Source organism: Nymphalis io, chromosome 9, assembly GCF_905147045.1.
Source record: "Nymphalis io chromosome 9, ilAglIoxx1.1, whole genome shotgun sequence".
NCBI classification, from domain to species: domain Eukaryota; kingdom Metazoa; phylum Arthropoda; class Insecta; order Lepidoptera; family Nymphalidae; genus Nymphalis; species Nymphalis io.
In genome coordinates this window covers 2,106,816-2,132,060 of record NC_065896.1, presented here as the reverse complement: position 1 = coordinate 2,132,060, position 25,245 = coordinate 2,106,816, and the positions used below count along the sequence as shown (strand labels likewise).

The 25,245-nt window shown below is 31.5% G+C and overlaps 1 protein-coding gene across 1 annotated transcript; it reads left to right on the top strand.

The window, feature by feature from the left end:
• The first annotated feature begins 622 nt into the window (after positions 1–622).
• On the top strand, positions 623–24,784 carry LOC126770937 (trehalase-like). The gene is made up of 2 exons (XM_050490557.1): positions 623–780; positions 22,541–24,784. The coding sequence occupies exon 2, from the start codon at positions 22,541–22,543 to the stop codon at positions 24,326–24,328; it is 1,788 nt and encodes a 595-aa protein (XP_050346514.1). The 5' UTR covers positions 623–780; the 3' UTR covers positions 24,329–24,784.
• Positions 24,785–25,245: the final 461 nt, after the last annotated feature.

Here is a 25,245-nt window from a genome sequence, read left to right as displayed (position 1 = left end):
AAGATTTACTCCGATCCAACATAATACCCATATGGTAACTGGTAACAGCTGTTACCTTTTTGAGGAGAAGCTTTGGAGCTTATTCCACCACGCTGCTCCAATGCGGGTTAGTGGAATACACATGTGGCAGAATTTCAGTGAAATTAGGCACATGCAGGTTTCCTCAGATGAATTATAATCACAGATTAAGCACATGAAAATTCAGTGGTGTTTGCCCGGGCTTGAACCAACGATCATCGTTTAAGATTTACGCGTTCTTACCACTGAGCAATCTTGGCTGTTTATCCATATACTTAAAGGAATTTGCTTTACCTTTGCTTAATATAATTATGAAATTTCTACGACAAAGTTTAAATTTATCAAATAAATTCGCCACATCACCGTTACAACGCTGTGATTTATAATTGTACCACAATCACGTATACAAATCAATAATGCATCATGGTAACTCAAATCAAAAGCTCTCTTAATTAAATATCAAAACATATGAAAGTTAGATAAAATCACATAAACTTCGATACGACAAATAGTAATCACTTTTGTGAACGAGCTTACGGACCATTAGCCGCTTATCATTAAAGATACCTGTAACCTGCGCAAGCGCATCACTTTACATCGGCAATCATTGAATACAATATAAACAGTCGCTATCCGACCAACGTCCGTGATACACGTTTCGGAGAGAAACAATGACATAAATTAATTGTATCATTAACGATTATAATTAACGAAAAAAATTTTTGTTTAGTGTCTATATTTTGTGCCGTACAATTAACTAAGGTATGTTTATTTGTATACTATATTTATAGTTTTGTAATTAATTATTCTGTATAATTAATAGTTATTTTGGTCTGATCAAATGTTATATTTATAGTACACGTTTGATTGATTTTTGTTATTACTATTTTTCGTTATATATTTTTTGTGTTTTTATTCTTTAGAACATTTGTTTTACTTTTATTAGTATATTATGTGGATACGACAGATTTGGTGTGTTAGTTTTGCAACGTAGGATTTTTAAGACAAAAGATATTGTATTCAAAACAAAATCTTGAGAACCATAACTAATTAAATCCATTAAAACTTATCTCAATTGCACTAGTTTAACAACAGCTGTAAGCAAACTAGCAAATTTTTTTAAAAAAATAATTACTTGTTATATTTACATATGACAGTATCTATAAATGAAAAATTAAAAAAAACCTCCGGTTATCTTATATTCTTCAGTGTCAATAATCTTTACGTATCGATGTAAAAAATTAAAAAATTCGAAGTGACGCTGACTGGAAATAAAAAAAAAAACATAAATAATGACGTAAATTCAAATAATATAAGAGATACACCAAAAACACGGACAGCACGTCCACGAAGATATGATTATTCGAGAAAAAAAAATTAGCTTCGAGCAGAACAAGTGCAACTACAATGTAGAAAACAAAACAAAGCGTGAATGAAACGAATAAGTGAAATTTTCAAGATAAGTCTTTATAAATGACATAAATTTATTATTATATACATGAATTATTATTTTTTTATGTTTAATTTAATCATATGTATTTTTACATGATACTGAAAATTTTAGTAGTGTAAGGTTCTGAAATTTTTGTTGAAATTTTCCTGTTTCTGATTAAATATCCGGTGTCAAATAGAAAGTAATATTTCTTGTATATACTACTAACAAAGTTGTTTGGATTCGATGTTTTTAATGTTGAAAATAAAGCAATTAAAATATATATTTTAAATAATTAATGATGATAAAATTCAGTTCCAAATATATAACTGGCTTTATACAAAGCGAGAAATATTTCACAATAGAAAACAACTAACTCGTCCTATCCTAAAGAAAAGTGTCGATTTAACGGTAATAGCCACGACAAATACCGCTTACGTGTTTTTGCATACATATATTTCTGAAAATACCGACTAGCTGTTATAATTTCGATTTTATATTAATTAAATAAAACATTTTATCAGATATCAGATTTCAGTATTTATGATATTATAAAAAAACGTTTCCTTCGAAATACTTACATCTGTATATATAAAAATAATGAGTATTAAAGTCGGTCTTATAGAAAACGGACAAACCCAATCCATTTTAAATTAGGCGTTAAAAAAAATAAATTATTTTTTAAAAGTAAAATATAGTAAAATGGTTCTTTTTCTTCAAACTTGTTTTGTTATTATAGTATTTTTATAATTATTAACGATAAGCATTTGTATTTATGCCAGTATATAATATATTACATAGATTTTAAAGATAACAACCGAATAAGGAAATAGGGATAAAAATAAAAAAATGTATATGCATTATTTAAAATGACCTTATATGTAGCAAATTTTATGTTATTAAAATATAATTATATGAGGATCAGATTTAAAAATCTTATATAATATTTTATTCTATTCTTATTTACAATACAACAACTATAGACTGTTAGTTCGTTTATCGAACAGGGGATGAATTCTACTAATCTATAATGATTACGATACGTTCCCGACTCGATTCCAATCCAACTTTGACTATTTTATATATATTCATCGGTACCGCACCGAAAAGCTGTTAACATATACCGTTATGTCAAAACCAAACTTAATTGTTATCTTTTATGACAATAGTCGATAATTAAATTAAAGAATATGAAAACGGATAAATGGCAACGATCACTCTTCGATTCGATTGCGCTAAAGTGACAATTTGTTAGTAGAATTGATCCCCTGTTATACTTAACAAATAATTGTTTAGTCACATCAGCTATTCTCAATGATTAATAGCCAACTGCGCAGGAGTTTATACAGCTGATGCTCTCTCTCCTCGCACTCTAATAATCCAATAGGACAGTAATTCAACACTATCGGTTAAAGTTCAGGCGCAGAATCAATTTTCAATTAAAATTTCATTTTTGCTTAAAATATTATGATTAAAAGTTAATTAAAATTTATATGTTATATTTTATCTCGTTATGATGTCGAAAGTCGGAGATATAAGAATAAAGCCACTAAGGGCTACGCTACAGGCGAAGCTGCGGGCATAAGCTAATATATAGAAATTTATAATAATAATTACATTGTAATAAATATATGTTAGAATAATTATTTGCAAATAGTTCTTATATGATACTTATATTATACTATTATAATTCCACCTTTTTTAATTTTTAATCGGATATTTTGCATTTTCTTTTAATGTTTTTTATAACAGTATTTTAACTGTTTTAAATATAGATAGTTGCATAGTTAAATAATCAGTTTCATTTTTAATATTTCTAATGTTGTCGTTTTATTTAAACGTATTTCAATTAGACATTTATTTTACTTCGCCTTGACACTATAACAGATTGGTAAAAAGTGCACGTTATTCACTCTAGCAGCTGTGATTTATATGGCTACTTTGTCCGAAGTCAGAGTTTCTGATAGTAAAAACTATGGATAAAATGGAATGGAAAAAAAAACAATTGCTTAAAATTATTATTTTGCTTTTGGTACGAACAAAAATAATGTTGAAAATATATTGGCGTTATTCTATTCATGGCATAGGCTATTATTTAAACGCAATCGAATTAATTTATCGTACTAATACTACAGATGGATGGCGGAGTAATGAGTAGGAAAAAAAGGGTTTGAAATATGTCAATTGATATGTTTTCCTCAAGTTTTCCACAGTAATTATGTTCGAATTTCGACTACAATGCTAACGTGTGATCTTAAATAATTTTAATGACTTCGTTTTCCTCATTTAAAAAACTAAGGTAAAATCGCGAATAAAATTTCATACACTAAAAGTAAGCTCATTCATCATTATCATCTTGTTATCATCCACTGCTGGTCATAAGCCTCTCCAATGGCACGCAATGAGCTCGGTCTTCAGCTCTCAATTTCCATCCGCCGCCAGCCACTTTGCGTATATCGCCACTATTAACTGTTGTCATACTACTCATGATAATTTGGTTTACACGTGCCGTATCTCATTTTTTGAATCTAAATGTACATACATGTATGTATCTTTTTTAATGTAAAAAAATCTGGTTTCGCCGCTTAAAAAGAATTGGCGAATTTCGACCATAGACAATTCTAGTATAGTTTAACACGTAACCGGGGGAACTTTTACTTATCAATTCCTCTTGTTATCTAACTTTATCTCGATAATCATGTGTGATTGACGTATTGTTCAATCGACCCACATCGTCGTTTCGAAAGTCACGATTTAGCAAATAAACCTGTTGTTTTTTATTTTTTTTGTACGAAATATATATACACGAGTAAATTATACAAGTTAATGTAACACATACATCTATAACATACACAAAATAATAAAATAGAAATGTCTTCGTAACTAAACATCCTTATATTTATTATCCGATTTCGGTCACGGCGGCCAATCTCAAGAGATTAGCCAAGTGCACAAGTGTGTGCGTAGACACAGGTGCATTCTCTATTTCCTAACTTTCATAATCCGATTGGACGGCAATCCGACACGACCGGAAAGAGTACTGGCGCAGGACCAACGGCTTCACGTGCTTTCCGAGGCACGGGAGTCTACACAGTTCCAACTTCCAGACTCCCTGTTGCTACTGAGAATTTGAGAAAACCCCAATAACTTTTTAATGGCCCAACCTGGAAATTGAATCTCAGGATCTGCGGCCTTTTAGGCATTAGACCAAAAAGGCAATCACCCCTATAAGCCTTGAATGAATTCGTGAAAAGTCGAGGTCAATCCTTAGCTATCTGTTAAGTAATATAATTGTATGACCTACATGCCAATATAACATTTAATTCATGTTATAGATTTGTTATCACACGATAATTTAATTAATAATGCTTATTCTATTTAAGTTTAAAAGCTATTTTTCGAATTACCAGGAGTAGCATATCCACGTAGAGGTTAGTGACACTATCGAACAGGCTTTTTATATATTATTTTAATTTGAATATATTTACATCGTGTTTTAATTTTGCAACATTATATTGAACTTTATAATGGCCAAAATTGGAGGCATTGTACCCGTTCCTTTACTTATTAAACGTGTGCCTATAAATTTAACCTGATAAAGCTCTAACTTTTTGCCTATCCATAACATTTTATTAGCTAGGAACATCATTAAGACGTTTGATGTTTGTGAACATATTTAGAATATTAAATAAGTAATACATTTTCTGCAAATTTCAAATTATTAAAATAAAATATTTCTATCCACGAAAATATTTCTATATTTACCAAAAAATAAACACACGATTCTTTTTTAAATCCATAAAATTGGCCACACCATATGTTTAACAAGTGTCAATAACCCCTTAGTTACTTGCTCATAAGTTAGTTATAATTTTTTATTACGCGTTATGAACTTGCACGTTTGATGATTTAATATCCTATGTCCATACAGAATCAGTTTAGGTATTGTTTCATTACATTATATTCACTTTAACAACTTATTGTAAATCAAGAAAAAAAGAAAAATTCACAAAAATTGCTCCGTTTTTAATTAATAAAAATAATAAACTAATTTATGTTATTACGTTCGATAATGATTCAAATTAGATCCCAACTTAACAATAGTTGAACGAAGACTAATTTAAATTACTAAACGTTTTTATATTACTATATATTTTTCAAACGTATCATTGGTATCATATTTGGATTTCGTTTAGTGTGTGATTATTATCTTGAATAAAAACGTAATCAAGCTGGTGCAATGCTAACTTCGAACTTTGACGAAGATTAATTATTTTACTTTCTTATACGTCTTAATAGATTTTTATGTGATTTTGGGCTACTGTGTCGCAATATTAATTATTCTCAAAAGGTAGGCTACCTATATCAATTAGATTGATCTACGTCAATTGTATATTGTTACTATTGCTTACACTAAGTAACTTTTATTTACGAATGCAAGAAAATCAGTCTAAATAGTGTTTAAATATTAAAGCGAGATAGATATACATTATTAAAAATATATATAAGATGAAAATATTTTAACGTAACTTTATAAAAAAATATTTACATAATATATATATTTTGTAATTATCTTGACCATAATATTTCCTTATTGCTTTCCCCACGCTTGATGCGTGGAAATTGAAACGTACCGGCGCTAAGGCGGTAAGAACTAAGGCGGCATTGCAAAGAAACATGTATATTTATTAGAAAGTTTTCTTAATTTTAGTAATATTTAAATCAATACGGATATATTATTTCAACATATATTGTTACTTCTTCAGGAAATGAGTTGCTAACGTAAAATTAGGCAATTAAAGAATTAAAAAATTAATTGTTTTAAATATAGGTAAGCTTTAGAATTGGTCAATAGGCACATGTTTTTGTCATTTAACTGATATTTTTGGATGAGTTTGGAATTTTGCGATTTTACATTAGGAATAAATTTCCACCAACCCGCATTGGAGCAGCGTGGTGGAATAAGCTCCTAACCTTCTCCTCAAAAAGGGAGAGGAGGCCTTAGCCCAGCAGTGGGACATTCACAGGCTGTTACTATTACTATACATTAGGAATAATATATTTGCATACCATCTTTTTTATAGAATAGGAAGATGGACGAGCATATGGGCCAACTAATGGTAAGTGATCACCAACGCCCATAGACATTAGCATTGTAAGAAATGTTAACCATCGCTTACATCGCCAATGCGCCACCAACCTTGGGAACTAAGATGTTATGTCCCTTGTGCCTGTAATTACACTGGCTCAATAACCCTTCAAACTGGGTCAAAACATAACAATAGCAAGTACTGCTGTTTTGCGGTAGAATATCTGATGAGTGGGTGGTACCTACCCAGACGAGCTTGCAAAAAGCCCTACTACTAGTACAGTCTTACGGTTGTTGTGGTAGAACTCAAGATTTTTGATATAAAATTAAAAATGTACCTACTTTAGGTAAGGTTTGCAAGTAAATAACCTATCCATGCGGTTCATTTAACTAATACAAGTTATTAAAGTAAAATATAGGTATAAATGGACAATGATATATCGGCTTAAAATTAATAAACTGCGACGCCATTTGACACATTACCATGTTCTACTAAAACCATGTACGTCATCATTTGCTTGCGCTACCGCCCTTTATATTTACTTCTAAACCGTTCAACCGATAAAGATGACAATTTGTATATATGTACAGACAGGATAACATCAGTAAGTAAGTTAGCTAGAAATTTATAAAATACAGTTTTATTTATTTATTCGACAAGAATATTACTACGATAAAATATATTTTATCACTGTTTTGATAACAGCTATGAATGTACTTGAAATCGATACTGTCTTTACATAATTTATGAAAACTATGCAGCTTAACAATAAATATTCTTATCGTGCAACGTGTGTATGAATTTTAGTTCGTATTTATAGAAAAATTATAATTACAAATGTGTGATTTTATTAATCACGTAAGTACTAAAGTAATTGTTCATTTAAAATATTAGAAAAAAGTCTCCCGACTTCATCTTTAATAATTCGATTTGACTTTTGGATATGTTACCGACTTCGTCATTTACATACGAGCGAAACTTATAATTCTAGAGTAATAAGTTAGAAATATATAGAGCTATATATATATATTTTTTTTTATATATTCTCCGGGAGGGCAAATGACTCTACTCCACCTGATGGTAAGTGGTAGTAGAGTCCAAACGCGACGACGGCCAGTACAGACGGGAAAAACGTTCTGCACTAGCCGCCTTCGCCTTGCCGGCCCGCAAGATGCCTCTTCACGCCTCGTTTGAAGGAACCCGGGTTGTAAGAGGAGGGGAACACGTGAGCTGGTAAGGAATTCCATTTTTTGGAAGTGCGACAAAGAAAGGAGTTGCCAAATTTCTTTGTTCGCGATGGAATTGATGTCACAGTTAGGCGGTGACATCGAGAACCAGCTCGTGTGGACTTAAGAAGGAAGGGGGAAGCAGGAATTAGAGAGAATAATTCCTCAGAGCACTCGCCGTGATACAGTCGGTAGAAAGCGCTCAGTGCTGCTATCTCACGACGCAATTGTAAAGGTTCAAGGGTGTTTGTGACCTTTACGTCGCCAATAATGCGTACGGCACGTCGCTGCAACCGGTCCAAGGCCTCAAGTAGGTACTTAGCGGAGCCATCCCAAAGGTGCAAGCAATATTCCACGCAAGACCGTACCTGTGTTTTGTACAGCAGGCACAGTTGTTGTGGTGTGAAAAAGCGCCGCACCTTGTTCAGAACTCCGAGTTTCCGTGAAGCTGTTTTTATAACAGCTTCGATGTAATCCCTTGGACTAAGGTCGCAGCGAACGTCAATCCCCAGCATGGTGATTTTGCTTTGCATCACCAGCGGAGTACCACAGAGGGAGGGAAGAGGGGAAAATGTTGACTTTTTCGCCGTGAGAGCGCATACCTGTGTTTTCTTGGCATTAAACTCAACAAGATTATCAGAGCCCCATTTGGCGATGAGCTCTAACGTCCTATCGAGTTCAATGACAAGATCCTTCCGCCTCTCCTCAATTTCCGCTCGCCCAGCCACTGGGCGTCCGTGGTATCCACCATGCACTGTACTATCGTCTGCATAGCAATGTATGTTCCCAAGAGAGAGCATATCATTGATATGCAAAAGAAAGAGTGTGGGAGATTGCACAGATCCCTGGGTGACCCCAGCATTCACTACATAGAATTGTGAAGCGCAACCATCAACTAAAACACGAAGGCTACGCTTGTGTAGGAAGCTGGCAATCCAGGTGCATAACTGAGCAGGCAGACCATATGCCGGCAGCTTGGAGAGAAGACTTCTGTGCCAGACCCTGTCGAAAGCCTTGGAGATATCGAGGCTGACAGCCAACGATTCTCCATGCTTGTCGATAGCTTCACCCCAGAGGTGTGTAACGTACGCTAGAAGATCACCTGTGGACCGTTTTGGTCGAAACCCGTAATATAAAGCGTAAAAGAAATAAAAATGTTTTAAGAGATAGTCGTAAAAATGTTATGTATAAAGTACATGAAACTGAATACCGGATAAATTACACTTGTGTATAAAAACTTAACAAAGTACAACAATTTTCATCACAATCGTAGTAACATAACATAACTCATATATTCGTAGGAGGAGTAATTAGACTTTTTAAATCTCAATAGATAAACAGGAGAAGGGATGCTGTAGTCTTAAAAGTTTTATTTACGCGATCTTAATATTTACTTATTTATAAAATGTATATATATATATATATTAATATTTACCAGAAATCTGCAATTTCTTCCATGGTTCATATAAATATCCTCTATATTTTCTCTCTATATGTTTGAATCCTGACAAAAAAAAACACGAATATGTATATTTATTTACAGATTAGTAAATAATTTTGAGTGAAAGTTTATTTTAGTCAAATAAATAGAAAACTATAATTTAGTACTGCTAGCAACATAAATATGTAGATAAGAAATATATTTATTACATATATACGAAAGTTTTAATGTATTATCAAAATTTTGATCAACTTATTAACTTACGATTTCTAAAATCAAAAATGTAGAAATGTGTACGTCACAATCCTTGTTTATGATACAAGTTTTTTTTTATTTAGAGGTCAAATAGAGGTAAATAATAGTCTGTGTTAGAATTTGAAAATGGACCTTAAAAACATGCTTGTACTTAATTGTGAAATAAGTGCGTGTTATGGAATTATTGTTATTTATGGGAAAACATATGGTGTTCAAATTAAAACTAAGCAGAAACAATCTGCTTTTATTTTTACTGAAGTTAAATTAACGTAGAGATAAAATAAACTGCTTTAAAGATTAGTTAAATTTCAATAGTTATTGTTTTAAGTAAATAAAATAATATAGTTGTATCAATAATACATGTAATTATTTTTCAATTTATTTATCGTTATAAGTCTGTTAATTCTTATGTTAGCTTGTCTTAAAGTCAATAATAACGGCTAATAATTAACATATGTCACAAAAAACTCAATGCAGACCTCTTTAATCTTATGCTTGTATAAGAATATATTAATCTCGAACCGGTATTATTTTTTGCATAAAACCTTTTTTTAGATTATTTTTTAATGATTTATTTCAGTAAACTTATTTGATTAAATCGTTATGCCGGTTTTATTTAATCCTTATTTTCTTTTTTGTGTTACAACCTTAATTATAAGTAAGAAATCTGTCCTCTATTGAATATTTTTAAATTGCCGGTTACTTTAATGTTAACGATTACTGGCCGATATTTATTAGACAATAGTAACCATTACATAAACATAAGACCTTCTATCGTTACGTGCAAGTGACAACGCGATCGTTTGCCTTATTGCGTTATTGTAAAAAATATAAAAATTCTCAGATCATACAAAATTAAATAATGAAAACGCAATAAAAATGTACGTAATGAGTTGGTTTATTCATGAAATTCATTTGAAGTGAAATTTATTTAACTATTTAAAACTATTTTATTAAAAAGTTGTGACTTTGATAATATTAAAATATTTATTGCTTGTAAAACAGCCAATATTTAAAATTTTATGAATTTTTTCGATTTGATTTTACATTCGAGAGGTTTCAACAACAACAGACTTTAAAAAACTCATTTAAAATATTAATAATATAAGTTTCTATCATTTAAGTATTCGAACCATTTAAGTTTATTTAGTGTGAAAATGAAAATGTAATTATGTTATTAGTTGCGGTGGGCCGTGACGTAGATTGTTCGCCCAAGTGGCGCGGCGCGCGGCGCAAGCGCGAGGAAAACTATCACGGTGTCATGGCCGTGATTCATTAGGTTTTGGAGGATAACCTATTATTTTAAAGACGTTTTGAATATCCTAGCCCATAATCATTTTACGAAAGGGCTTAAAGTTGTTTCTATTTAAGTATCTTAATTTCTTATTTTGATAAGTAAAAAATAAATTATTTCACTTTATTGAATTGATGACAAACAAGTATTATTGAAAGTTTCCTGTCTGTGTGATATATTAACTGTGTGTTGTGAAAAAACTCAATATTTCCTAATTCATTCAATAAATAAATCACTAATTATATCGTGGCTAGATTATATTAGTTCATATGATTAAGAAAAGTTCAGTATTGTTACGTTATCAATGTAAGGAAAATAATTATTGTTCACTGATGTTCCATTTCTGGATGTCAATATCTACCAACCAAAGTACAACACCTATTAGACAATGACAAATTAATTATAAACAATTAATAACTGTTTTTGTGTTGTTAAACAATTAACATCAAATCTATACTAGTAGATATAATATATATATATATATAAAGATGAAAAGTTTATTCGTTTGTCTAAGCGTGCTAATCTCAGGATCTATCTTTCTAATTTGAAAAATAAAAAATATGTTATCTATACTTATATTATAAATGCCAACTGTGACTAAATAGTGAGTAAATAGTGACTGACTATTAATCTCAAGTGGTACAGCCACTGGACTGTTAGCCTAAGCAAGGATATAGGCTTTTTAAGTCTATCTGCCATTACCTGCCTGCCCTAAGTTTTAGGCCGCGGCTCTATAGAACTGTTGGTCGTACCGTGATTTGATAATGGACTATAAAATCACGCTACGACTAGTTGGACGGAGCAACGTTAGTAATGTTTACACCTAAAATACACCATAAATATTCACTAAAATGACCTACCTACAGAGTTCCAAAGCGATGATTGTTCCAATTATCCACACGATAAAATTATAAGAGCACACTTGAAAGTATGTTTCGATTGATTGACGTATAAATTGCACACTTGGTCGTAAGTGTTCCCTATCTTACAATACATATGTAATAGGAAATGGTATTAGCCAAATATTGACAATGTGTTACCAACCGAATAACATTGGTGATAACTATAGTATATAGGCAGGCGCGGATCCAGCCCTCAAAACAGATTCTGGTCATGACCACTCGAAAAACAGCAGTGCGAGTCGGACTACGTACTCACTTATAACCGATACATTGCATTCCGACTTGTAAAAAGAAGCTTAAAAAATGTATGACGCCAACGCGGATACCTTGCCTAAGCTTTGCCCGTATGTACCTATAGGCACTTCTTTCGACCACAGGGTCTAGGGTAGGGTTGGTTGGGCTGTATAAATCAGAGAATGTATTTTGAAACAATTGACGTGGTATTACTTAATTGCTTTAGGGCCTAGATATCATTCGAAGTAAAATTATAAATGGATTGCTTATTAATGTCAATAATATTATAATAAAAAAATATATTATCGTGAAACATCTTGACCTTGACAAAGAATAACAATTCTTCTAAATATGTATTTGCATTACAAATACAGTTTTGTTTATATGTTTTCCATTTTAATGTAAATTACTCGTAAAGAAAATGTAGCGTTATTATTATAATGTGCTGTGAATTTTGTTATCGAGATAAACAAGCTGTTTTTATGCTCTCGTTCGTCTCAAATATATTAAACTCATTGTATTAGGTTAGTGTTTTGTTTTATTAATATATATGGCTCACTTATTGTTAGCTTTGCTTAGCATTGTTTACACAGTCAATGCGTTGAACACGTAACAGTCTGAGAATGTCCCACTGCTGGGCTAAGGCCTCCTCTCCCTTTTTGAGGAGAAGGTATAGAGCTTATTCCACCACGCTGCTCCAATGCGAGTTGGTGGAATACACATGTGGCAGAATTTCAGTGAAATTAGACACATGCAGGTTTCCTCACTATGTTTTCCTTCACCGTAAAGCACGAGATGAATTATAATCACAAATTAAGTACAAGAAAATTCAGTGGTGCTTGCCCGGGTTTGAAACCACGATCTTCGAAAGATTCACGCGTTCTTACCACTGGGCCATCTCGGCATTTTTCCATCTGGCAGTATTTCTGTACTACTGAATACTAATTAGTAGTACAACATCATTGTAATCCGTAACAACGATTTAAAAGCAAACAATAAAAGTGCATAATACAGACCAGGCCAAAAGTGCCAGTTATTGAAACATTATGTTGTATTAGAAAATAAAATTCGTATTTTATATAGTAACAGCCTGTTAATGTCCCACTGCTGGGCTAAGGCCTCCTCTCCCTTTTGAGGAGAAGGTTTGGAGCTTATTCCACCACGCTGCTTCAATGCGTGTTGGTAGAATTCACATGTGGCAGAATTTCAATGAAATTAGACACATGCAGGTTTCCTCACGATGTTTTCCTTCACCGTTAAGCACGAGATGAATTATAAACACAAATTAAGCACATGAAAATTCAGTGGTGCTTGCCCGGGTTTGAACCCACGATCATCGGTTAAGATTCACGCGTTCTTACCACTAGGCCATCTCGGCTTATTATCTCGTATTTTATATTAAATGTGAATTTCGTGGAGCAACAAGCATTAAACTGTTAAATACATCAAACTTAGTTAATTTACATGTAATGATGTAATTCATTGAAAAATACAGAAGGAGAACATAAATTGTAAATACGAGGGAAATCCCTCAAGACAAGACAATATAATATGACGTCAACTCATTTGCCTCAAAATAAAACAGTTTACTGTCACTTTATATTTTATGGGATATGGTAAACATAATGGTGATGACAGCTTCGATTAAGTGTCAATTAAGTGTTGCTGTGTTTCACTAAATCATCTAAATAATAAAATATAAGAATGAGCGCGCGCAAATGTCTCTAAAAGGTCTCTAGTACCCCACCCAGTCTTATGAGTTTTAGAGCAATTTTAAGACCAATGTTGAGTTTTTTTGCTTGGGCTTGGAAATTTCATTGATCCCCGGATCCCCAAAGCTGGGTGCTAATCCTTACTAATATAAATGCGAATGAGAGTTTGTTGGTTTGTTACGCTTAAGACGTAAGACGTGACGTCTTAACTGCACAACAATTTCAGGGATAAAGAAAAAAACATAGGGTACTAAACACCTCACACGCGGGCGGAAACTAACCTACATCCATCTTTACCATTACATATAATTGTTTTTAAAGTGGTCGAATTAGTTTCAGAAACGATGTAGAAGATAATTGGCATAAATATAAAAAAAAATATATTGTCTTCGTAACAAGTATTAAATAAGATAATAATAGTATATAATTTAACAACTGAATCCGCGAGGAGCGGCTAAGTTTGTATAAATATTCAATATATAATATACATCTACTTTGCATGATATTACAATAATTGTCATTGAAGATCTAAGAGAATATCTAAAAAAATAACAACATTTTTAACATTCATGGCACACCGCCTTATTGCCCCCATTAATGACAAGAGAGATAAGTAAGAACTTCTATACAACAGGGAAACTCTGCAAGTATTCTTGCTACCATTCCATGCGATCATGGTTTATACAGCGTCTATTTTTAACTCTGATTTCTATATGTTTAAGTCCTCAGTGTAAATAATTCTCAAGTAAATAAATGTACATCAAGTTTAAGAGAGTAATAATTTTGGATCTCTTTAAAAAAAAATATATGAATGGGTACATACAGGACGATTATATTAATTATTAGCGTCAAACTAACCAAGATGAGTTCAATGAGTGATTGCACACAGACAATGGGCACTTACATTTTATAGTGTGACAAATATGTCACACTATGTAATGAAACAATTTTACGTCAAGGCCGGAAATAATTTCGCGATGGATATCTAAAACGTTTAAATATCAAGTTTCTGTCAACAGGTCTAAGGAAATTATAAGACTTTAGTTTTACTCTATTGTTATTAAAATACTTAGGTACTTTACAGTGGTCTTATAATAAAAAAAATACTGAAAATGCTCATTTTTTTTTATTTTATAAGAAACAAAATCCTAATTATAATAATAATAATAGCAATTTAATACTCACGTTTTCCAAAACTGTTTTATCCAACCGTTTAGTAATATAATTTTAGCGATCTTTTATTTTAAAAATGTATTCGAGAAGCGTATTATTGTTTTTATATACCAAGTTAACGTTCAGCTTTTCTTGACATCGAGCAAGTAAAGCTTAGTAAATAATCATTCTTCAATTCTGAGACAATTCTATGTATGTGTTGTATTAATATTAGAAGGAAACGGCTAACCGGCAATAATTAGGTTTCGATTTGATGGCGATATTGACAATTTGTTAGTAGAATTGCAAATAAAGTATTTTCGGCATTGGTAAACGTGATATTAGATGTCGACAGATAGTATATTACGAGAAAACCTAGGCATTTAGAATAAGGTGACATTCCATAAAGGTCAAGTACTTGTTATAAATGAATCCGTACATTAGCGACTAGATTATCTAGTATTATTTATAAAATGGTTTCATTAATTATTATAAAATTATTTTCATGATATATTTTATATTAGCTGTTCTGCGCATCTTTGCCCGCTTTAAACTGTCCTGCTCCTCTCTCGTGGGTTGTAGCCGATACCTTCCACAAGATTGGGCATCAAATACTGGTTCTTCTCTTTAGAATCTACATTCCGAACCGATGATAGATTTACATTTAATTTAACCTTGTAAAATGGTGCAAAAGTGCTTGTAAGGGCCTATTTGAAGTATGTTTGGATTTTGATGGTTCCTTTTAAATTTGGCGATATTTGTTTCTACTAGAAAATATATAAAACATAAGAGCAGAACTTAGATACAGAAAGTCGATTGTCATTATAATATATATGCTTATACAGGATAGATAAATAAAGAATATTTTTATTACCATTTATGTCATTGCAAAACAAAAGGATATTGGGCAAACTCTGTTTTCTTATCAATTTACCGTAAACTCAAACACACCTCGGGCCTACCTACATATATTATCATTATTGATGATGGTAAATATGAAAAGCCGGAAGTAGTTTAAACAGTTCCCCGAGCACTTTTATTTAAAAAAAAAACCAAGTTTATTATTTCCTTTTTTTATTATTAACGGGCCGGTTGGCGTGGTTGGTAGATACTTGCCTTTCACGCCGAAGGTCGTGGGTTCGATTCCCACCTAGGACAGACATTTGTATGCATGAACATGTCTGTTTGTTCTTAGTCTGGGTGTAATTTTCTATATAAGTATGTATTTACAAAAGAAAAGTATATGTAATATGTAAGTATATGTAGTATATATAGTAAGATGAGTTGTCTGTTTCCATAAAAAAAGCTCTCGAAGCGGCTATCTGATCAGGTGGCCGTGTGTGAATAATGTCCCAGGATATTATTATTATTATTTCTTGTATTCATAATTAAAATATAATTAATAAAATAATCTATAATTTATTCAACACATAATATTATGTTGAATAAATTATTTAATGTATAAAAACCGGCTTGTTTTTTTTGTTTCTATTTCTAAAACTACTTATTTTACTTTTTTATGACCAACTTTATCTTGCATTAGGTCGATCGTGACCTTAACCTTTAGAAACAAAATCCGTTGAACAAGTTTTTCGGTTTGTTGTGTTTACAACAGAAACAGAACAGTAAACAATCCCTATTCAATATGTCAAATATAAATTTTGACAGCTAAAAAAAGATCAATATTTTTATGTGAATACTAATAATAAAAGTATTCTAATGGAATTTATTTGACGATTAGTTTTACTCAATAAATCTTTTAAAAGTATATTAATATTTCTTTAATTGAAACTTTATGTTTTTTTTTTAAATTCGTTTTAAATCAATTAATTTGATGATTTGTTATTAACCTTTTCTTTTTTTTTCGCTGGAAAAATGCGTTTCGCGGGTCCCCGGAACAGTGGAGGGGTATGTGGGGCTCGCCGGTGTCTAAGGCACCGAGTGCGCCCACGAAATACCCACTAAAAAACCAGCAGTACCCTTTTCGTCTTAACGAGAAGCGCCAAGGGATCGCTTTCGCATGCTACCGTGCCACTAACCTTTTACCAACCTATTCTAACAATTAATAATACGTTTTTTCAGTTATTAATTATTATTTGCCTGTGCAGGGCAAAAGTCCCTAAATTAAATAAGAAAAAAAAAATTGCTTCTTCCGTCACTCTTCATCGTCGGTATTGGTTCATGGTTTGCTAACTGTTCGAGCACACGCCCCCATTGAAGCGCACCATATTGTAATGAAATCTCGATTTATTATAAACAAAAACAGTAGTGAATATTTCGTTCCATGATAATAATAAATGCTAATTTTATATAATATAAAAACTTTAATTATATTAAACATTTTCTTAATGTTTCGTTTTGTGAATTATATTTTGTGGTACAATATATATTACTTTTTTCGAATAGTTTATTGGTAAGATAATTATGTATTGTTTAATATACAGCTATTTATTAATTATGTAAATATAATATAAGTTAAACAACTTAAGTTCCTTTTTGGTCCAGTGTCAATATTTTCACTTAAAGCTAACAATTATAACTATTTCATATTTGTATAAAATCCGATGGCTTCAAATCTTTCTTTATCTGTGATACTAAAAAGAAAGAGATTAGAACAGAGTTTTTAATTGGATCACAGTATTCCAAATGTATTGGCCAATAGAAACTCTGGAATCAAGACTTAGGACACAAAAAACAAAAGCAGGTACTTTGGCATTGCACTAGTCTGTCGAACCAGATAATCGAATTCATGTAAAAGTAAGGTCCTTATACAGCAATTAATTTAATGGTTACTTATAATAAAACCTATAAAGTTTTTATGATGCTTGGGCCAATAGCATGTCTCGTTGTTGAAGATAAAAATAAGTAAAAACTTGTTGAAAAGCAAGAATATTAAATTTAATTATTTGTGTGTTCACAGTATATGACTTTATGTAGCCTGCTATCATACCCGGATATTTAACATTGAAATTAATTAAAACATTATAGTATCGATACTTTATAATCTATTATATTTGCAATATATATACTTATATGTTACATTTCGCAAGTGCTTATACAAAAGAAAATATTTACACAACTGATATTACTTTACGTAGGTAACTTAACCGAATAATATATTTTTTTCTTTGTGTGAATTAGAAGTTATTAAACACTACATTTTTCGATGTACACCAAATGTCGATGATTATTTTTGTGTATACGTCTCGATTATTAAAAAAAAATTAGTAAACTTTTTTTTTTAATCTCATAAAAACATTGAAATTTACTAATTTTATTTATAATAACTTTAAAATATAGTTTGCTATAAATTAATATGGTTTTATTAATAACGTCATTTCGAAATATAAGATTTATTTATCAATTATCCCGTATAAAGTTGTAACAAAATAAAAGTTATCAGTAAACTGCCTGTTAAGCCATAGATATTATAAACCATAACATAGATAAAAACGTGTGTTCTCTTCCTGTTTTAAATAAAAAAAGTGTCACGTCTTAAAGCGGTAATGGCACACTAATAGATTATTTGATAAAAAATCAAGAACGAGGTTATATTTTTCATTGTTTGTCATAAAAAGTCAAACCTATGTTTTTTATCATAAGATTGGAATACTTGTATATTGTCCTACTCAAAATGGAGATTACTCATTATATTACAAATTTATGCGGGTTGGTGAAAACATATGTGGTAGACTTTTATCCGACAAAAGCATATTTCCTCACGAATCACGATATTTTCCTCTAATGAACACGATATATTATAAAATCAAATTGAACACGTGCAATTCAGTTATGCTTAGTTACATATTAACCCGCAATTAAGATTAATGTGTTCTACGTACCCAATTGGCGTTTTATGATTTTTTTAAATGAATTTAATTTAAAAAAAACATTGATTAACATCAGCAATAAGTATACATACGCTAAGGCTTAATTTTTGTGTTCTAAGCATCGTACGTATTAAAAAAAATAATGAGAACTGTTTATTTTTATTGTTTTTTGGCGGTGCCGCCTTTTTAGTGAAGGACGAATCAAATGAAAGGTTTTTTTATAATTGTTAAAATCTAGTGTTAATTGCTAAAATTATCATATTATCTTATTCAGTGCGTATTCATTCGCTGACCTTACAATATCTGTACTATTATAAATGCGAATGTATCTGCAAGCTGTCTGTCTGTTAAACAACTGAATCAATTTTGATGAAACCCAAGGAAGGATATAGACTTATTTTTAAATTATGCTTATTATGAAACTTAAATATTATTAACATTTCCGCAATATATATATTTCTTGAGCTATTTGACTGCCTCTTTGGTGTAGTGTCTTGGCTAACTTCCAAGGTCGGGGCAAATATAGTTATTGGGTTGTAGAGTGGAAGTTGACAGTGTTTTGATCCGCGGAAAACACGTAAAACGGTTGATCACATAGCTATTTATTCTATAACAATAATGTCCCTGGTATGGACAGATAAATAAATAAAAACAGCTTTACTTGTGGTAGGGCTTTGTGCAAGCTCGTCTGGGTAGGTACCACCCACTCATCAGATATACGACCGCAAAACAGCAGTACTTGGTATTGTTGTGTTCCGGTTTGTAGGGTGAGTGAGCCAGTGTAATTACAGGCACAAAGGACATAACATCTTAGTTTCCAAGGTTGGTGGCGCATTGGTGATGTAAGCGATGGTTAACATTTCTTAGAATGTCAATGTTGGTGACCACTTACCATCAGGTGGCCCATATGCTCGACCGCCTTCCTATTATATAAAAAACATAAAAAGTCATATATATTTGACAACTCCATCCATATAGTACAGAGCTAGTATATTTATGTATTATAAAACATTATTGCAACACATAGATTGCAAATTGGTCAAGGTAAAAAAAACTGTTAGAGCAATTTTATGCAAATTGAAATATGATTACTTTATTGATAAATATATTTATTAGATTCTCTTTTATTTCTAAATTATTTAAAAAAAATGAGACAAAATAAAAAGAGTATGCATAACATTTTAAATATTCCTCTAGCAATTTTATATTAAGTTCCATGTCCATCGCTGTAGATATTCGTTTTGATTGGAAATATACGTACATAAGACAACACGTGGATAAAACATCGTTAAAAAAATTATACGATTTTCTTATAATGTGTAGAATGTTTTACGTGAATTATTTGTACACTACATGAACATAGTCAACGAGGAAAAGTTCTTAGAATTAATCATAAGAAGTGCTGTTTATGGGTACAATATATGATAAATGGGTACCCAGATGGGCTTGCACAAAGCCCTATCACCAAGTGATTATTTTATATTTTGACATTTTCAATAATCATAGCAAAATACTAATAGTAATTCACCAGTCATCCTGTATAATTTGTGTTTATAATTTATCTCTTGCTTGACGCTGAAGGAAAACATCGTGAGGAAACCTGCATGTGTCAAATTCTGCCATATATGAATTCTCCGCATTGAAGCAGCGTGGATGTATAAGCCCCAAACCTTCTCCTCAAAAGGGAGACGAGGCCTTAGCCCAAAAATGGGACATTAACAGGCTCTTACTGTACTGTACAATAATCATAGCACAATTTTTCTTTTTCACGTTCTCGAATACGTGACAAGATTGATGGTTTAACAAAACAAAAGAATAACATGAATATCGACGACGACCAACGTTTATCTTCAAAATATTGCTTGCTGTGGTCTCGTTTAATCGAAGGAGCACACATATTTTAAAATATTTTTCCACGATGTAATGTACTCGTAAGTGTGTGTCCTTTGTTGGAGATCCTTAATAAATAAATAAATAAACATATTCATTTGTCTTAAGTATTTGTTATGAAATTCAAATTTAACTTTTAAATAAGAAGAATTCGTTCCACTAAATACGTATAGAAAGTCAGATGAGCATAGAACGATATTCTGTAATATGGACATATTGGTGATGGCAAATATGAACCGGATCTCGCTTGATGTCGCTCGAACTGAGCTGGTTCTAAGACAAATGAATATAGCTTGCAAATAGATGGGAGTAGATAGTAGGAGAGTTTGCTAATATGATTTCAAATCACTCAAATTGCGTGAAAATTAGTATCGTGACACGAAGTGAGTTCTAACAAAATATCACTTTATAAAAAGTCTCAATTACGAGCAACGGTCCTTGAAAAAACCGATGGTAAATTTATTTCCTAAAGTTTTCCAGGAAGCGCTACTGAAGTGAGAAGCACGTAATTTTGGTTGGTTTTCCTCTAAGGATAAGATGAACATGAAATGACGTTATATATGACGAATAACAATCATTATAATTCAAGAGTGCTTCAAATGGAAAATAGTTTAATAGATTTATTAGTTTGATCCGTGTCCTATCATGTTAAATTAAAATACTGGTGGTAGGGCTATGTGCAAACTCGTCTGGGTAGGTACCCACTCATCAGATATTCTACCGCAAAACAACAGTACTTGGTATTGTTGTGTTCCGATTTGAGGGGTGAGTGAGTGTAATTACAGGCACAAGGGACATAACATCTTAGTTCCCAAGGTTGGTGGCGCATTGGCGATGTAAGCGATGGTTAATATTTCTTACAATGCCAATATCTATGGGCCTAGGTGACCACTTACCATCAGGTGGCCCATATGTTCGTTCGCCTTCCTAATCTATAAAAATAATAATAATAATAATTACCGTGATATTTATGTCTTGAACTCATCGTTGCCTTGTAAACAAATTAAGGTACCCAATCAATACGGATAACAACTGTTTAATCATTAAAAGTAATTTCAGGTGAACTTGTAATCCATACGATGCGCGTCTAATTTCGGAACGAACAACTTTTAATTTTTCGTAAACAAATCAGTCACGTGAGGTTGCACATAAATTTAAGGAATATTATTAATTTATTTATTATTGGGAACACAAACAGTAACAAAATATACAAAAAATATCAAGGTCTTCACAAAAAAGTAAATCAAAATTAATTATATAGCAGATTATTGAGACGATAACAACTAAAATGTTACCATTAATAACAAATTGAATTAAAAAGATAGATTAATTAAAATTTCATTTCTTTTCATTCATCATTTCAACCAAATTAATAAATAATTCTGTAAAAAATATAATATAACATTATGTGGAATTGATACGGTTGCTTTCATTTAATCATATTATATATGAATAAGTACATGAACTGCATTACTAATTATGACCTTAATAAATATACGATTGACCATTTGTAATATATAGTCGGGTATTCCTCCAACGATGCTTACGCCAAGGAATACCGATTCAATTATACATACGTTTATAGATAACTATAAACGTATGTATGTACGAGTATATATCTACCAGAGCATTGAACGGTTTTCGTACCGTATTCTTAATATTTATTATAAATTAAGCATGAGGTACGACAATATGTACTTAATATTTATTAAACTAATTAGTAAAAGTTCTATTGTAATTATTGTATATCGTAAAATTAATGTCGCTATTAATATATAAATCTTAGTTAGTTTTTTGAGAAAAAGTGCGAAAAGGTCTCCTTAATATAAATTATCTACCTGAGTAATAAATACTTTTTCTAATATTTTTGTTAGATAAATCTACTGTGAGAATTATATAATACATATTACATTATATATAAGTAGGTCGTTGGAAAGTAACAAGAATGATTAATTCGGGAGCAATTTTAGCCTATTATGACATTGTTGTTTTCGAAATCTTATTAAAAACACTTTCAAAATAGATTAAATATAAATATATTACATTTATACTTTCCTTTTTCAGATGCAGTGGGTTCTACTAGCTGTTTTATCCTTGTCTGTGGCATACGCCTCAAACCTACCACCGTCGTGCAGCAAGCCAGTGTATTGCAACAGCAAACTCTTGCATTATGTTCAGATGTCAAACATCTATCCAGACTCCAAAACGTTTGTTGACCTTCGAATGAGAAATGATGAAAACAGCACTCTTGCCGCTTTCGATGATTTACTCACGGAAACCAATAACAACCCTACTAAAGAACAGATTCAAACATTTGTAAACAAGTATTTTGATGCGACAAGCGAACTCGAGAATTGGACTCCTCCTGACTTCAACCCAGAGCCAGCTTTTCTTGCAACTATTCGAGATGATAAATTGAGACAATTTGGAAAAGATATCAACAATATCTGGCCTACTCTTGGTAGAAAAGTCAAAGCTGAAGTCCTCGAAAATCCTGACAGGTTTAGTCTTATACCTGTTGATAATGGTTTTATTATACCCGGAGGAAGATTTAGGGAACTTTATTATTGGGACACATATTGGATTATTGAAGGTCTTCTTATAAGTGGAATGAAAGAAACGGTCAAGGGAGTTATTGGTAACCTCATCGAATTGTTAAAGACTATTGGACACGTACCAAATGGAAGTAGGTGGTATTACCAAGAACGAAGTCAGCCACCATTATTGACGCCAATGATGGCCCTTTACATTCGAAAAACAAAAGATATGAGTTTTCTTAAAGAAAATATCGATTCTCTTGAAAAAGAACTAGAATATTGGTTGAAAACGCAAGCTATTACATTTGATATAAACGATAAAGTTTACACACTGCTTAAGTATTACGCGCCTAGTGAGGGTCCACGCCCAGAGTCATATTATGAAGATTATACTGACGCCCAGGCTTTTGAAACACCGGAACGTCAAAGTCAATTTTATATTGATATAAAAAGCGCTGCTGAGAGTGGTTGGGATTTTTCCACTCGTTGGTTCATTAATAATGAAGGAAATAATAATGGCAATTTGACGACTATTCGTGCTAGTGAAATCATTCCTGTCGATTTGAATTCCATATTTGCAAATGCTCTTCAAAACGTAGCCAATTTCCAAGCTCTTCTGCGGAATCGTCGTAAAAGCTCACACTGGGCGTATCTTGCTAAGCAATGGCGTAGTACTATTAAAGAAGTTTTATGGAATAATGATGATGGAATTTGGTACGATTGGGATTTAATAAACAACCGACACCGCAAGTATTTTTATCCGAGTAATGTAGCACCATTATGGATGAGTGTAGTTGACAAACGTTTCGCCAGAACAAATGCCCCTAAAATTCTCCGATGGCTTAAAGAGTCACATGGTCTTGATTACCCTGGTGGTATTCCCACTTCATTAATAAGAAGTGGAGAACAATGGGACTTTCCTAACGCATGGCCTCCTCTAGTTAGCGTTGTAGTAAATTCGTTGGAGGCATTAAACACCAAAGATTCTGTTCAACTGGCTTTCGAAGTTGCTCAAAATTGGATTCGGGCGTGTCACACTGGATTTTCTGCTAGTAAACAAATGTTCGAGAAATACGATGCCGAAATACCAGGAAGAGTCGGTGGTGGTGGAGAATACACTGTACAGACTGGTTTTGGCTGGTCTAATGGTGTAGTTTTAGAGTTTCTAGGAAAATATGGTCGTAAAATGACTTTGAATGATACAACAGATGATTTGCTTACAGTAATTCCATCTAATGCTGCAACATCAGGGAACACGGGCTCTAAAGTTGTTGAAAATGAAAAGAGTGTTACGGAGAGCAAAGATGAGGATTAATAAGTATGCCTAATACAGTATGAATTATAGCAAAAAATCAAGGCAAGCTTTATCAATTCTGTTTATATATTTTATATTTGAAATAAATAATAAAATTTTATGCTGAATATACAAAAATAAAAGAAGTTACCAGTTACGTAATAAATATATTTTAAGAACGGTCGCGTGCCATTTAAAAAAAGCACAAACTATTTTTTATTCCTATTAAATAATAATAAATGTATAAATAGAATATTATGTACATATATTTATAAAACTAGCTTTCCTATACAATAATTATAAATAAGTATTTTTGTTTATTTTAGTCAATGTGAAAGTAATGAGTGTGATTACAAATTTAAAATATACGCCTAATTTGAAAGGCATTTACTATATATAAGCAAATTTTGTTACTGATAAATCATTAGCTTTTAAACTAGGAATAATAGTTAAGGTCTTGATCAAATCATTATTTTTTTTAAACAAAAGCTTTTATCCTTCACTCTTTAAATACTGTAATCCGATCAAATTAAATATGTTAACAATTATTATTATCCTAAGAAACAACAAATGTAACAACACAAAAATATTAAATGTTCAATGTAATTATTATTAGGCGGCTATTTTTTTTATAATTACGTATTTACATATATAGCTACAAACTTAATTTTCTCAAATAACTTTTTAAAACATTTGATTTGTTTTATTATTTATTATTGTTATTCGGTATATAAGAATGTTTAATTATTATTTAATGTTATAATTTTAATACTAATTATAACTATAAATATGTATAATACAGTACTTATTTATGAAGTAAAAGAAAGTACTATATATAACAAAGAATAGAGAATTATTTTTTAATATTATTACTTTTTATTTTAATGTTAAATATATATTTAGACTAATACAATCACAATTAAAACCCATTAGATACT

Bases quoted from the DNA above. Each gene is read 5' to 3' on its own strand.
- LOC126770937 (XM_050490557.1), top strand. From the start codon at position 22,541: ATGCAGTGGGTTCTACTAGCTGTTTTATCCTTGTCTGTGGCATACGCC.